This window comes from Neolamprologus brichardi, chromosome 23 (genome assembly GCF_056152115.1).
Source record: "Neolamprologus brichardi isolate AB-2024 chromosome 23, ASM5615211v1, whole genome shotgun sequence".
Classification (NCBI taxonomy): Eukaryota; Metazoa; Chordata; class Actinopteri; order Cichliformes; family Cichlidae; genus Neolamprologus; species Neolamprologus brichardi.
Window position 1 is genome coordinate 7,802,407 of NC_142125.1, and position 16,224 is coordinate 7,818,630.

General features: G+C 39.8%; 2 protein-coding genes across 5 annotated transcripts in view; one reads left to right on the top strand and one right to left on the bottom strand.

The window, feature by feature from the left end:
• Window positions 1-1,962: 1,962 nt before the first annotated feature.
• Window positions 1,963-4,595, bottom strand: bloc1s2 (biogenesis of lysosomal organelles complex 1 subunit 2). Its single transcript, XM_006790151.3, has 5 exons — window positions 4,346-4,595; window positions 4,000-4,116; window positions 3,716-3,835; window positions 3,520-3,624; window positions 1,963-2,901 (listed from the first exon to the last, which is right to left on the bottom strand). The coding sequence occupies exons 1-5, from the start codon at window positions 4,593-4,595 to the stop codon at window positions 2,870-2,872; spliced, it is 624 nt and encodes a 207-aa protein (XP_006790214.3). The 3' UTR covers window positions 1,963-2,869.
• Window positions 4,596-6,018: 1,423 nt separating this feature from the next.
• usp24 (ubiquitin specific peptidase 24) overlaps window positions 6,019-16,224 on the top strand; it is a 33,711-nt gene continuing 23,505 nt past the window's right edge. For 3 of the 4 annotated variants that reach the window (XM_087836467.1, XM_087836464.1, XM_087836465.1), the window contains exons 1-15: window positions 6,019-6,434; window positions 9,505-9,673; window positions 9,897-9,964; window positions 10,059-10,202; window positions 10,465-10,590; window positions 10,910-10,945; window positions 11,047-11,112; window positions 12,155-12,220; window positions 13,041-13,115; window positions 13,730-13,888; window positions 13,981-14,095; window positions 14,259-14,362; window positions 14,568-14,675; window positions 14,778-14,873; window positions 15,013-15,174. In XM_087836467.1, the coding sequence (XP_087692593.1) occupies window positions 6,156-6,434; window positions 9,505-9,673; window positions 9,897-9,964; window positions 10,059-10,202; window positions 10,465-10,590; window positions 10,910-10,945; window positions 11,047-11,112; window positions 12,155-12,220; window positions 13,041-13,115; window positions 13,730-13,888; window positions 13,981-14,095; window positions 14,259-14,362; window positions 14,568-14,675; window positions 14,778-14,873; window positions 15,013-15,174 (1,773 nt within the window). In that variant the 5' untranslated portion in view covers window positions 6,019-6,155. Of the gene's footprint in view, window positions 6,435-9,504; window positions 9,674-9,896; window positions 9,965-10,058; window positions 10,203-10,464; window positions 10,591-10,896; window positions 10,946-11,046; window positions 11,113-12,154; window positions 12,221-13,040; window positions 13,116-13,729; window positions 13,889-13,980; window positions 14,096-14,258; window positions 14,363-14,567; window positions 14,676-14,777; window positions 14,874-15,012; window positions 15,175-16,224 lie in introns of those variants that run through there. The other variant, XM_087836466.1, reaches the window with a different exon arrangement.

A 16,224-nucleotide genomic window follows, 5' to 3' on the forward strand; every position in this document is an offset into this window, starting at 1 on the left:
GCACTAAATGCATTGCATGGATGCATATTTGTGTGTCCACAAAGATGAGAAGAATTTGAAATGTAGTTATTACAAGTATGAGGCTCTTCCACATTCACCCATTTATTCTTACCATTTTCCAAATATTGTCAAATATTTTTGTTTTACTGCTTCCTAAGGCAACACCTTGGAATAACAGCTCCTTTTTTCTTTTTTTTTGGAAAATATAAATGTGATATAATTGTTCCTGAATTCCTTTGCATTTTAATTAACTGGTTGATAGTAGCAATGTTGCCTCAAAGCAAGAAGCTGCTGGGTGGAGTTTGTATGTTCTGTCCATGTTTTGCAGGGGTTTTATCTGGGTACTCTGGCTTCTTTCCATAGTTCAAAGACATGCAGGTAGTGTGGTTAGGTTAATTGAAGAGTCTAAATTGGCTGTAAGCGTGACTGGCTATCTGTCTCTCTGTGTTAACCCTATGGCAGCATGGCAACCTGTCCAGGGTGTTCTCTTGCCCTGTGACAGCTGGGATTACCTCCAGCCCCACGATGCTATCCCCATGGATAAGCAGAAGAAAATGGATGGGGATGGTTGAGTCACGCCTAGGGTATATGCTTGACCACATTACATGAACTCTTTTATCTGTATGCTGTGTCTGTCCAGTCTTAAATCCACACATTTAGCACAGAACACGTGAAACCCAAATTATGATGTTATAGCACAGCCAGCTTTTACAATATTTTTTACAAACTTAATGTTATAAGGTTCGTGATTTGTATGTTCTTTTCTATGCTTGACTGCCTGTTGGCACTCACATTTAGCCTTCAGAAAACAACTCTCAATCATCTAATAGACCTGATTTGAGAGCCTTTGGGAGGGGAGGTGAATTTATGCCCCAGGGTCCTGGATAGAGGCAGGGAAAGGGAGAGATGGAAGGATCACAGTGCAACAGTAAATAACATTACAGTTTGAATAATGGGCTCCCTCTGCGCCAGGGCCTCAACTGGACTAATGACAGAGACCTGTTTTAGATTAGCCCTTACACAAAAACACACACGCATGAATATGTGTGCACGAAACAACACACAGAGGGAGGTTCTATCAGTTTGGATAATCTGTTGCCTATGGCGAACATGGCTCTGTTCGGCTCTGGGAGAGCTAATTTAAAGGAGGAAACAAAGGAGGCAGAGGGCATCACACACATCTTCAGTCACGCATTCGTCCTTTCCTTTGAATTATCAAGTGTGTGTCATCCATTTCCCTCTGTTGGTCTTGGTTTTCCCAGAGTTCATCTGAGAAGTTTGTGACTCAAACCTTTTTCAGGAGTGGGTCAGTTTTTCCAGAATTACAGTTTACTATATCTAATTTGTCAACAATGTACTAGTTTAGAGCATTATCATGGTACAAGTCTGCCATCTGCTGTCAATACAAATTTCATCTGAGAACCTGTTTTCACTGTTTATGTCATGAGGTGAAAGATTTAATGTTTTATAGCCTTCATATTTTGCATGCTTTTGTTTTGAAATGTTTCTACTTCCTTCTCACATCTTCCTAATTAAACAAATTATCAACACGTGCTCACTCTGCATAAAAGATGGGAGGTGAGGACAGTCAAGAGAGCAGGTGCATATGAGGCACAAAGAAGAAGACAGAGCTTCAGCAGAGGAAGGGGACCAACAGGATCGATAGTACAGATGTATGCCAAGGAGCTCTACCCTTGAATGTCTGTGGAACTGGTATGTCAGAGAAGTTGGACCCAGTAAAAAGGCCTTTCCCATTGAGACAGAACAGGTGACTGGTTTCTGATGGCTGCTAGAGCATTTGTTTCAAGACTGTTGCACCCATACTTATAATGTATAGTTGGACTTCTAGCTTGTTTTTTATTTATTTATTTATTTATTGTAAAAAATAAAATAAAATAAACTGCTACACTTGAGTTTTGTATTCCTTGGCTACCATTACTTTTTTTTTTTTTATTAAGCTGCTCTCCACCAGTTTGAAGTCTCTCCTCTCCCTTCCCCTTTTCCCTCATCATTACATTTACATTAGCTTTAAAACAAACAAACAAAAACACCCAAAACATACAGACCTCATGTACATGTTCATAAAGCAAAATAATAAGTACTGTTGTGAGGAAAGTATTATCAATCAAGCAATGATATGCAGATCATAATTTATTCCCATAAAAAAAAAAGGAAAAAAAAAAAAAAAAAAAAGCCAGTCATATTAAATGTCTTTAAACTCCAGATTTCAAACTCCATGGTCAAAGTGTCATCATTATCAACTGCCCTCTATACAGTAGCTTCATCATTGGTAAACATCTTGAAGTCTTTAGTGAATGTGTAAAAGGTTTTTTTTATACCATTCATTTTAAGTCAGAACTACCACATGAAATTTTCAGGGCTCAGTATCAGACAATTTCCAAGGAAGGAGACTGGGATTCGAACACATTCTTAAAACACATCTGTGACCATGCTTTGCCATGTAAATTGTGTATAACATTGCTGTTGAATACTCCATTGAATTTCTATCTGATTAGTAATAAATATATCCTCCATCTCGCAGTTATTATAGCCTGTCTATTTAGAGTTTTTATTCTACAAGGGGGGGGGGGGGGGAATACATCTGCAAAAGGATTTGGGTATACGTTGTATACCTTGGCTACGTGATATTGGAGTCATATCTAAGTCAAACACTGCATTACTAACTCATGTGCATTCAGCTGCTTCCTCCTTGGTATTTTCTATGTGTCAAAGTGTCTCTGACTGTTTGTTGTTTCAGTCTCAGTTCACATCCTCCCTGCAGGTCCTGGCTCCACTGGCAGGGAAAACAGAATGCAAGGCAGGGTGAAAGGGAAGGCACCATAGCTCTTAGTCTACCGCCTCTTCCCCCTCATCGCTTCTCCAGTTTTTTAAATCTGGCCTCTATAAAGATAAAGAAAGGGATGACTTCTCACTCTATTGTAATAAAAATACATTGTTCAGTTATTGTGCAATCAAATAATGTTTGACCTTAACCTTAAAATATTTAGGTCAGGAATTGTTTGTGGTGACACAGCGCCATCTATTGGCATGGAAGCTGCCAACACGGTTGTGCTGACTGTACCATAAATAATAACGTCAACAGCCAACAGATACAGAAGGAGCCTACACTGTCACCTTGACTGTGCTCTCAAAGACACAGCAAAAAAAATAATATGTTCACTAGACATAGCAAATTAAAACAAAGAAAGATGGTACTGTGGAATCAAAACAAACAATGACAAAGTTACTTTCCTAAAGTAACTTTACATCTAAAGATAAAAAAATGTAGAGCCACCAGTGAAATCTAAAAATTATAATAGTAAAGAAAAATGGATAACACTGCCCCAAATGTGTTTTGCTTTCAGCTGTTGATTTTAATTTTACCTATTTTTCCATTGCCAAGTCAAAGATGTGCTTTTTAGAACATGTTTGACTCTGATTCATTTATGTTGTGTCAAAAGATATCCTGTCCTCTGTGCAGAACAAACACTTTTACACCTCTGTCATTAACTGTCTTACCCAGTTTCTTGGAGTATGCATCCAGTTTGTAAGCAGCTTGTTCAAGTGCAGATACTTGCTCCTCAATCTGGTTTATTTGGTCCAAGTAGGGCTGTAAACTTGCATCTAAAGAAAACATGCACACCAGACAAGTCTTCTTATATTACAAGTCCCAGTAACAGATGAAAATTATGGGGCTAGTTTTTTTTGTACTCACACTTGTTGTTAAGATCCTGTAGGTTACGACTGATGTTAATGCTAATGTCTTTCATTTCCATATACTTCAAGCTAGTAATCTTGTTCATGTTCTCCAATAGACGGTAATCCTCGCAAGTGCCTAAGGAGATTGGGAGAACATTTAGAGAAAAATTGGTAAGAATGAATATGAGTAGCAAAGAACATCAGCAACTGGCCCTATGGCTTTGACATTTAAGAACATAACTGTTTCATACTTTGAAAACAAAATGCGAGTGTTTCCAATATTCAAAAAAAATAGGAGACCTGTTAGTTCTCCTTGCAAGAAGATGGCCATCTTTTCAAACATATCGGTGCACAACTCGTTTATATCGGGCTCTGCAGGCTCCACAGCCTCCTCTGCTGTCTCCACACCACCATCACCTGAAAACAATGCAGCAGCATTAACACAGCGCAGCTTTTAAATCCAGTTGCAAACTTAAATGTGGCCACAATATAAATGAAATAACGCAAAATACAATCACATTACACAAATAAGAAGGATGCCATGCAGAGCAGACAATGTAAGACCCACAAATAGAAAACTAAATAATTGGATTACTGTATGCTATATTAGCATTAGCTAGGGAAGTGCAAAGAAACCAGGACTCACTGTTTGTGCCGTGTTTTTTCGGAACGGCTGCGAGGCTTTCCGCTGCATCCCCCGGGCCCTCTGCTTGACCGCTATCACTTGCGGTCAGATTCAGAGTCGCCGAATGAGTCGATGGTGCCCTGGAGATGCTGTCCATGGCAGCGGCTTCGTCTCCAGTTGCTGCCATTTTGTTCCTGTTTTGATTGTCCTCTGTCACATGAGCCGAGCCTTCACGTGACGCACGCCCGCCAACAACTGCTGCCGCTCCCATTCGCGCGCTCTATGGCAAAGCCACGCCCTTCATTAGTAAACTGCTCTTCGGTATTTAAAGGGTATCCCGCGTAGCTTTAATATAAATGTAAAAAAAAAAATTGGACTTTTAAAAAACATGGTTTATGCCTGAAAAAATATTTATTTTATTTATTTAACAAAACTAAATTATTATTTAAGCATATGAGGTGTGATTTTGTATATGATGTTACAACCCTGAGTACTACGTAAACCTACCTGCCCTGCTGCCTCCTAACCCTAGTTTTTTTTCGTTTGTTTGTTAGTTTTTTCTTCTTCTTTTCTTTTCTCTTCTTTTTCTGTCTTCTTTATTTTTCAATTATAAGTTAAAATGTGACAGCAAAGAAAGTGTAAAAAGGCAAACTACTGTTATGTTCAACAGCTGTCCCAATAAAAGAGATAATAATAAAAAAAACTAAATTATTATACATTTTTATAAACTACAGCAATTTATTATAAACTGCAATATCTTCAAACATTCATTGCTCACGTGTTAATGTTCAGTTAAGAAGGTTAAGTCTAAGTCTAAGTTAATGTCTGAAAGCCTTTTGCTGGACAAAACAAAATAAAACTAACCTGGGCTAGGGTTTTTCTAATTAAATCATTCTCAGAGTAGGGTGCTGGTGGTATGAGCTGATGTCTGATGTGAACTGATCCTCACAATTAATTATCTGTTCCTTCAGCTGCCACCATTTTAAAACTTACATATAGCCCTTTTATCATGTTTCGTCCCATGATTATAACCAAGTGTTTTAATCCCTAAGAAGGTTACACCAAATTTAATCGAAGAAAAGTTTTATTTGTGAAAATAACCACGGTAGGTCAAAATTTTAAGATTGTTAATACTTTATAATATTTCTGTGGTTTCTCAAATTTTGTTGCAATGCTCATTTTTCTAGAAAAAAAAGAACGTCTTTTTTCATTTTTATTTTACTTTCTAATCAAAATAGACGGCCATACATTATAATTACACCAGCAGTGAAAATTACACTATTGCTAAACAGTTTGAGAATGGATGTCAAATGTGTGGCCAGGGGACGAGGAAAGTGCCCGAACTGGCCTACTGCATGGCTGGGGAATGTAAACATCGCAAAAAGAAGGAGTCCAGGAATTTAGAACTTTTTACTTTTTTACTTTTTTTTTTTTTTTTTACCATTTAAATGACATCTCAGGCTGTTGTTCATCAGCTTAATAAATGGACTGTTTATGAAATGTGAACGTTTCCAGAATGCACTTAAACTTAAGTGAAAGGAAAGGGGGACAGCTGGGATTTTTAAAAATAAATTATTAAGCAATAGTTACATATGAAATTGGGCCTTGCGTCAAAATAAAATGACTTTCGTTTCCCTCTGCGCGCTCCCGCGAGAAGCATGCAGCGCTTGGCAGGCAGAAGTCGCCGTAACACCTGTGTCGGCGCTGTTGTGAGCGAAGCAAATCGTGACAGGCTAGTAGCAGCGGACTGTAAACATGGCGGCGTGCACAGCTACAGGGCTGTGCCGAAAACCCCGTTACTACTAGTCTGCTAGACAGAGACACCCCAAAAATGGAGACCGAAGAGGAGCAGCACATAACGACGCTCCTCTGTATGGGCTTCCCAGACCCCGACGTGATACGAAAAGCGCTCCGGCTGGCTAAGAATGACATCAACGAGGCAGTGGCGCTCTTGACGAACGAAAGCCCCGGACTCGGGTATGGATATGAACCGATGGAGAGTGGGCCTAACCCCGGCTTGGGCTCGAGTGGAGAGGGGGAAAACAGCGGGCGGACTGGCACAGGAGGGTTTGACCCTCCTCCAGCATACCACGACGTAGTGGATAGTGAGGTAAGAGAAACCTGTAGTTTTAGCAACCATGAATTGAAGCAGCGAGGGGAGGAAACCGGGCTAATTGCCGCTTGCAAGAAAGAGTGGGCTCGCCCATTTAACTGGCTAAACTTAGCATCTTCAGTGCTACATGCACCTAACGCGAGCTGTCAGAGCAGGAGGTGAAATTCTGTTCGATACTAATGGAGAGGGCAAGAGAGTTGCCTGTGGTTGTTAAGCTTCGTTCCTTTAAAAATTGCTCTGAAAGCCTATTTTGAACATAAAAGCTAACGCAGTTAGCTTGTAGCAGGCTAGCTAACGTTAGTTTAGAGTTAAACGCGCCAGTAAGGGGACCAAGGCTAGGAGCACAGAGGCATCACTCTGGGGGATTGCAGTTAGAGATTTCAGCTGGGACCTCTGGTAACTGGTAAACAGCTCTATCAGCCAGTCAGCCTGCAGGCAGACAGTTTGATCTCTTATGTCTGCTTTGCATGTGTTAGCTAACGTTAGCTGGATGGTTATCAGACTGCTCCGCTCCTGTAGGAATTGCAGTCCACTCGAACCGGGCTTAGAGCGGTTTCGCAATTTCATTTTTAAGCATACGTGGCCATTTTGATTATTTTTCTATTCATAATGTCAGTTGTCATTATATGAGTATCTATTTTTGTGTCATTCATTGATAATTCTTACATATTGCGTGTATGAGAAGGGTTGGAGTTGATTGAAAATACCAGTCACTAGTTCTGTCACAGTAATTTACCTACCTACAGGTCTTAACACTTTGTCCTAATTTACGGCGTTTATGTGCTATTACAGTAAACCGCAGATGCCCATCTACATTTGATTCACCTGACACCTTTAACACCTTAAACACAAACCTAACCTCAAACCCATTGCTTTTATAGATTTCCAAAAACGTAAGGCTATTGAAAGTGACCGGTCCTTCAATTTTTGAGGTTATTGATTCAGACTTGATAGCCACCTGTTGTGTCCCTTTGATTGTAGTGAGATGCTGTGATTGTGGGTCAATAGAATAAGTACACATAAACTACTGACCTGTTCCTGTTTACACCGGCTTTTTCTTCTACCCCGTTATCAGGATGGTGGTTTATTACAGGCTGTTTTAGTAAGTGTAATATAAACAACACTTGGCATTCACAGTGTGCAGAAAATAGAGCACACCCACATGTCAATAAGAAGCCTATGTTTAAAAACATTCTAATAATGATGTTGTTACAGATTAATTTACCACCAAGTAACTCCTATGTTATTTAATCCCATTTCCCCCCTGTTTGTTCATCTGCCAGAAAAAGTTAGAAGTACAATTGGAATCTTTTTCCAACCAAACATATTTGCTACTATTTACTAGTTGAGCATTTATTGTAATTGCTATATAAATGTGTCTGTGCATGTGCGTGGCGTATTTGATATACTACAGAGAAATAAATCTCACTCATTCCTACAAAAATTATAAAGTTATAGAGAATAATCCAAAGTTGGAAAGTGCTGTTTTTGCCCTCTTCTCTTCCCTTGTTTCTTGTATTAATGTTCATGAAGGCTGTCATAGGTCTTTGGCCACAAGTCATGCTCCTAAATATAGCCCTGCAGTGTCCCTGACACACACAAACACGTTGCAGTTTTTGCAGAGGATCCCAGGAGGATTGCGGGTGCATAGTAACAGTGGCACTGAGTTACCTCATTGTCCAGGCCAGCCACACACATGCAGTGCTTTTCAGCCTTTTCCCTCTAAAGCCCTTAAGTCTGGAAGCATTGAAAGTATTGGAGCCGAATGCATGTTTCATGGTGATTTGTGGTTTTCCCTATATTGTACTTCTTTGAAACAGGGCATTGACTTGTGGTTGGGTAATTCTGCCAGTTGTGCTCTTTCATTTGGGTGTTTCCAAAGATCTGTATTAGTTTAGTCTTTCTCCAGCTTTTCTTCCTCTCATCTATCTGTCGTATTTAATTTTCTAAGAAAGGGAAGAGATGAAATATGATGCTCCTCCTTTATCCTTTATGCTTTATCTTTCCCTTTGCCTCCTCTTCTCCTCTCTGTGATTGATTAATAATATTTTCTCATATACATCGATATGCAGGACAGTCATGTACTGAATGCACTGACCACTGTTTATGTTAATATGTATATAACTATATTTAACTGTACTGTTAATTAATATTTATACTGTGCAGCTTCCACATGAGAAATGGTCTCTAATAGTTTGTTACAGTCATAATGTAGTGGAAGTTAAATCCTAGTGCGCAGTTGTAGTTTAACATAATTTCCAATGTAACACAGCAGGTCAAGCTTTATTAAATGGTTCAGTTATTACTTTACCATCCTTAAATGTTGAATGAATTGGCTGGGCAGCACTGTTTGAGAGGAAGAGGCTGTGAAGGTTAATCATAAATATACACTTGACCTCATGAATATGTAAGCAAGTTTATGGCATAAATAATTTACTAACCCTTTAACTTTTTTTGCTTTTACCACATAGACTCCTAGACTTCACTGCCACTGCCTTCTTCTGTCTTCTTATTCCAGCTGAGCCTTAATTCTGCTCTGTGAATCATAACTACAGATGGTATAAAACTTGACTCTAAGTGAGTTGAATTTTAGCTCTCTCTTTATTACCTGCTCAGGCATGACGCCATCATATAGCTAACAAGACAGTGTCATGTCATTTGGTAGGGTATTCATTGAACTTGACTGTCTAGCTCTCACACCCTGACTTACACATCACCACTCTTTAGACTTAATTGCTGCCAAAGGACTTACTAACAAGCACCTGCCTTAATTTGTTCTGAAAGCTTCTTGGGAGGAAATAGAAAGATAAAAATATTACAGAGATGAAGGGCAGATCATAGAGGAGAGGACACACTTTCCAAATGACTGCTATCGCTCCTCTCCCAGAGAGAGGAGAAGACTCAGGCATCATCCTGTCTGACTTTATCATCGCCAGAGGCCATTTGTATTATCCTAGCATCACACAGAGGACATTTGCAGTGTCATTATAAAACAATGGGATGAGCCGCGTGAAATGCAGTCACCCTCTGCTTTATGTCATAATTTTGTTGTGTTTGTGTGTTACAGAGGAGCAATGATGAGAATGGGAACTGCTCTGGGGGAAGCATGGAGTTTCCCACCACCAACCTGTATGAACTGGAAAGTCGAGTCTTTACTGACCACTGGTCCATACCTTATAAGAGAGAGGAGTCCCTGGGCAAGTGTCTCATTGCCTCCTCCTGCCTTGCCCGACATGGTAAGACTGCATGTGTGGAGGTGATGAAAATGTTGTTTTTAAGGTCTGCAGTAAACTACATTTGCGTTATTATGTGGGTGGCGTGTTTTGTTTGGACCATCAGGTGTTTTTCACATGTTGTTATTTCGGCCACTTGTGTCGCATGACTCAATATGTAACTAATCTGACAGCCAAAAATTCTCCAAGTTTAGATGTGTGAATCCAACTTCTCCTTCCCTGTCAGGTCTTGCTGACGCTGATGAGAATTGCAAGCGCTTTATGGATCGTTGCATGCCAGAGGCCTTTAAAAAGGTAAGCAAAAGAGAAACTGAACTCCAAGTGCCTCTTTGAATATTTAGCATACCTGACTTACTTCCTTTCTACATGCCTTGTTCATTATCACCAGCTACTGACCAGCAGTGCCGTACACAAATGGGGCACAGAGATTCACGAGGGAATCTACAACATGCTCATGTTGCTGGTGGAACTGGTTGCAGAGAGGGTGAAGCAGGACCCTGTACCTGTAAACCTGATGGGAGTGTTGACCATGGTGCGTGTCTCACTTAGTAATGTTTTCCTAAAATGATAGAAAACCTTCCTGTTACGATGCTTCAGTGTCTCATTTACTGTCTTTTTTCTTTTTATAATCACCTTATTCAAAATGTTATGAACCACTGTGGTTCAGTGTCATTCCATTTATTTTGGGTTTTGTTCAGCTTTACTAAAAAAAAAAAAAAAAAGCAAATTTATTTCATACATATGAGGGGAAATAAAAATAAATATTTATGATGTGTAATTCTTCTTACACGCAGGCCCTTAATCCTGACAACGAGTACCATTTTAAGAACCGGATGAAGGCCTGTCAGAGAAATTGGGCCGAAGTTTTTGGAGACGAGGCTAACATGTTTGCCGTCTCTCCAAGCAATGCCTATCAGAAAGTAAGACTAATTTGTCTGTGAAGCATTATAAGATTGTACTGTAGCATTGTAGTATTGTGCTGTATGTGTGGCAGTTACTCCAGATGCATTGGCAAGTATTTATATATGTTTACATGTTAAAGAATTTGTTTATGGTGTATAGTCATATTCAAGGTTCAGACAGACCAATTCTTGATCCCCAGTGTTGCATAACTGAGCCGCAGAGGGTCAAGAGATCCTGACACACAGCAGCTGCTTGAAAACTTAATGTGTATTTCTCATGAGAATTTTCAGTGTCATTGCTGAAAGCATTTACTTAAATCATAGTGATCTGTTTCAGGAGCCCCATGGTTGGCTGGTTGATTTGGTGAATCGAGTGAGTAATAAACCACCACTTAGATATTGTCTCCATAAATATATACCAGAGTTATATCAGTTTTGCCTCATGTTTCCTTTCTCTCTGTAATTTTTGTCAAGTTTGGAGAGCTGGGAGGATTCACTGCCATCCAGACGAAACTCAACACTGAGGAAATTGAGATAGCTGTAAGAACAATTGTTTTTACGTCTTCTTATCATCTTTCTCCGGGCATTTCTTAAGACTGACAGAGTGTCAGTGTGCTGTGCTGCAGCCGTACTTTGAGACAGTCTATGCAGGCGAAAGGTCATCATGTTTGAACTCAGTGCTCTCAGCTGCACAGTGCTGAATGTCTCTCTCTCTTTCTTTCACTCTTTGTAATATTCACTTACACACAAACACAGTCCTGCATCCTCCTACTGTGTGATGGTTGAAATGCTCTGTTGTTTTATGTGCTCTGAGGCATCCTTGTACTGATGCTTCCTTCTGGGAACCTGGCCGGAACCTCAGCAGCGCATGGCCATTAATTCAGTGCGCGTGCATACACACACACACACACACACCCTCTAACCATTAGCATATTAATAAGGCAAAGACTCATTGCACACCACAGTTGCACTCTGCAGTTGCAGTGGGAGCTCAGCAGAGTGTGTAAGCTGTTAGATCCCTAACACACTAGAGGCACATTGGATGATGGTAAAAGTGAAAGTAAAAAAAAAAAAAGAGTAGTGCTCACTTCTCTATTTACTACCAAGGGTGACACATTCATTTGTGTGCTTTGAGCAGGAAGGCATGTAGGATGGAAGGGTAGAGTTGGAAGGTGGAGGAGAGGGAGATACTTGCAGAAGGCAGAGATGGAGGATAGTCAAAAAACTGACAGGAACACAGGAAGCTTTCATTAGCCTCTCTTGATTTAGCAGTGAATGACAAATGACAGCTGGGCTCTGGTATTTGATACTCATCCACGCATGTGTTAACAGTCACTCCCTCTCGCTCACATGCACTCATGTTTTTAAATGCAGGTTGATCTCTACCCTACACATTTTACATCAGGAGGATAGATGTTGTGATGCCATAAAAAGTCTTGCACACATCTGTTAGTGAGTTTTAGCAATGCTTCAGAGTCAGTGAATTATTCTTAAGACAATCAAAGCTGGTGCTGATAAATTATTTTCCTCCCTTTCCTTTCTTTCTTGACTTGTTTATACTTTTTTTCATCTGTCCATGCAGTATGTATCTGCTCTAGTCCAACCCCTCGGAGTGTGTGCTGAATACCTTAACTCCAGTCTTGTCCAGGTGAGCTACCTTATCTACTCTCCCTGACACACACACACTAAATGATGCTCACTATACATTTCTACCTTAAAACAATGTCTTAGCCCTTTAATGGCCCCTTGTGGGATAAAGTGAGGACTGGCCTATGTGTCCTAAGCTGATTTCGATTAGTGTCAGACACTTGGGTTGGGATACTTATGCACAGCTCTCACATGTAGCACCCAGAAGGATATTATCAAGTTCAGACACATTCAAACTACTGTGTTTTAAGCAAAGGAGCTAACTGGATAAAGGCAGCATACACTCACTGGTGGGCATTATGATTGCTGGTAAATCTAGTTTTCCTTCTGTTTGCACATCAAAGTCAAAGAGACTTTGTACCAGGAAGCTGCCGGGTTAAAAACCTGCTAATGTCTAATCTGACTGTGCTGATATTTATGTTCTCACATGGATCTCTGCTGGGTGGTAGAGAAGTTCAGGGCTGCAGTGCATAATATGTGACAGGGTGTTACATACAGTTTTAACATCTAATGTTAAAAATGGTCCTCTTAAAAATAGCAATACAGGTATGTACACACATGGACACACAGTTGTAGAATCTGGCCTGTAATTGCTTTTTTTCCCCCTCTGCCAGTAATATATATGTGTATATACATTGTTTGTCTGTGGCTCCGTAGTTTTGTTCCAGTGATAAAATCATCGCTTGTGTTTATTACATGACGCTTCTCCCCCATTCTGATTTATATTCTATTTTTATTTGCTGTATCCTCTTACTGTTTTGCTGCTCCAGTGGTCCATTTACCCCACAGGGATCAACACAGTTTCATATTGTTTTTCCTAGCCTATGCTGGATCCAGTCATCCACAAGATGATCACATATGTACAAAACCTGGAGGAGAAGGACCTTAAAGATAAGGTAGTGATTTATACCTCCTTATAATTTTAAGAAAAAGAGGACAGAGATGAATGTGTTCACTGCCCTCTTAGTTGTGCTACCCAGTAAATTTGAGTTCAGAATGAATATGGGACTGGTGACTCTTGTTGGCACCTGCTAGATCAGTGGTCTCCAACCTTTTTTGCGCCACGGACCGGTTTATGCCCGACAATATTTTCACGGACTGGCCTTTAAGGTGTCGCGGATAAATACAACAAAATAAAACTAGTACCGGTACCAAAAAAAAGAAGATTTATTCATAACACACGTGAAAAGACCCAGGAAAACTGAGTTAACGATAAAAACAATAACAAAACAACGCTGAAAACCGATTAAAAACGCTGAAAACCATACATTTCACACCTGAGCCTCAACTCTCGCAGCCCGGTACCAAACGACTCACGGACCAGTCCGAGGCCCGGGGGTTGGGGACCGCTGTGCTAGATCATATAGTATGAATAAATTGTCTTAGAAGACTATGGTAAGTGCAAACACTTCTCATCTTGAGTTCAGGAAACTAAATTAGTGTGGAAATGGTTCTTTTATTGAAACTTCACAAGAATTTTATGACTCAGTCAAATGTTATTCAACCCTAGCGTCTGGTGAGCATCCCGGACCTGCTGTCAGCCATCAAGCTATTGTGTATGAGGTTCCAGAGGGAGCTGGTTACTGTGGTAGATGATCTCCGGCTGGATACTCTTCTACGTATGCTCAAAACACCCCACTTCTCCACTAAGATGAACTCCCTCAAAGAGGTCAGCTCAAAAAGATGACTTTAAAGTATTTCTTTCTGGGTGCTTCCATTTCTGAGCTCATGTCAGACTATTTTTGTATGCTTGTCTCTCAGGTGACAAAGTTAATAGAAGAGAGCACGGTTTCAAAGTCTGTGAAAAACGCCATTGACACAGATAAACTGCTGGACTGGCTTGTAGAGAACTCTGTCCTGTCAATAGCACTGGAAGGTAAGGATGTTTGTTAAAACATAACTTACTAGATTTTTGATGAGTGCTTGGCAAAACACACAGACATAGTTAAACGTAGTCACCACTGACATAAATTTAAACTGAGAAATCGGGAAATTAAGATTTCAGTTTAACTTTGGCTGATTCATTCTTTTTGTTCCAGGTAACATTGATCAAGCTCAGTACTGTGAGAGGATTAAGGGAATCATTGAGCTGCTGGGGAGTAAACTGTCACTAGATGAACTCTCCAAGATCTGGAGAATACAGGTAAGAACCATTTATATCTCAACTGCATGTGTTATTACATATTTATTATTCATTCTGATCGGTTTTATCTATTTATAACTCTTAAAGAAAATCAGTAAACTGCACTGAGTTCTTTTATATGTGCATATCTGTAAGTATGTGACAAATACCTGTCAGCTCAGTGGATGTATTGATTTCTTTTTGTGTGTGTGTGTGACCATCTCAGGCGGGTCAATCATCAACTGTAATAGAAAATATTCATACAATAATTGCTGCTGCTGCTGTGAAGTTCAGCTTTGACCAGCTCACTCACCTCTTCGTTCTCATACAAAAGGTCAGCGCTCACTCTGTGACATTTTGATAAAATAGGTTATATTTGAAGAGATTTCTACATGTGTGAGTGATATTTATGATAACATGTTTGCATGGTATTTAGAGCTGGGAAGTTGAGAGTGACCGTGTAAGGCAAAAGCTGCTCAGCCTGATCGGGAGGATAGGCAGAGAAGCTCGCTCTGAAACCACAACAGGAAAGGTATGCTGTGTAAATGTCTTTTTGTCAAAGCTAGGCTCATTCAAAAGTAATGGGAAAAACAGGTAAAGATATTGTGAAAGGTTTTGATGTAAGGATGTTCCCTTGAGTCAACCTTGTCCTTGTGTGTGTGTCTGTCCAGGTGCTGGAGGTGCTGTGGGAGCTGGCTCACCTCCCCACCTTGCCTACCAGTCTAGTTCAGCAGGCACTGGAGGAGCACCTGGGGATTCTGAGCGATGCCTACGCTGTTAAGGAGTTGGTGAAACGCAGTTACATTATTAAATGCATTGAAGACATTAAGAAGGTGAGACAGACAAAATATAGTATTTTCTTTGTTTACTTGGGCTCTTGTTGGGGTTTAGCATTTCACTAAGCCGGTGCTTTAAAGGTGTTGTTTATTTTGTACACACACAAAGAAAAAACTGGGAGCATTTGTTATGAATCTTAAAACTGCAGCTCAGCAGTTTTAATGAAACACTAGACAGATCTTCTACTAGATATCTAGGTCTTTTTCTGCCTTCGGTAACAGTTTTACTGCATGTTAACATTCCCTTATAAGTTTGTCAAACTCTTGCAATACAGTGTACCCCACTGTAATGAAGGGGGGCTTTCTTTTTAAACAAGTACCCATCTATCAAGAATAATTTATTTTTAAACTTTTTTTATTAGTTTTTATTTTTGTCATTGTCTGCATCTGTAACACCCTCTGTGGGTATCTGTAAATGCAGGTTTTATAATTAGTCGATTTGCTGATACAGTCAGTTAATGACTATATTGTGAAACAGTGGTGTGACTGAACTGTTAAGTAAACTACTCTCAAAGCGTGGAAAATGTGGTAGATAACGTTATAAACTGCAAGTATGTGAGGAATTTATGCTTCATCTTGCCTTTTCTAAATGTGTACTTTACATGTCATTAATAACTGTGTCAGTAAATTGGTACTGCACATCCTGGCTGTCCAACATGACAAACTGGTTCACCCTAGAGAGGACACACGCAGATGCTCATACTAAACGTGGCATATGTTCAATAGTCCTGGTGAGCCTCAGGATTCTGTCTTAAATGCTCAGTTTCTGATATTTTTATTCTACTTTTAAATCTTTGTGATGTATTTAATATGGTCTTCTCAGTAGCTTCACCCACCTACTATTCAGATCTCTTTCCTTTTTGTTTGTCTGTTTATTCTTTTTTAATTTCGTATGACAGTTAATAAGAAGAAAATAGGCTTTAAGGAAGGGGGAAGGGAACTAAAACTGACAGTGGATAAACTGAGCCACAGTACAAGAAATGGAAATTGGGATGATATATCAGTTGCATGTATGCTTTTCTTATTTTGAAATTCTATACAATAACC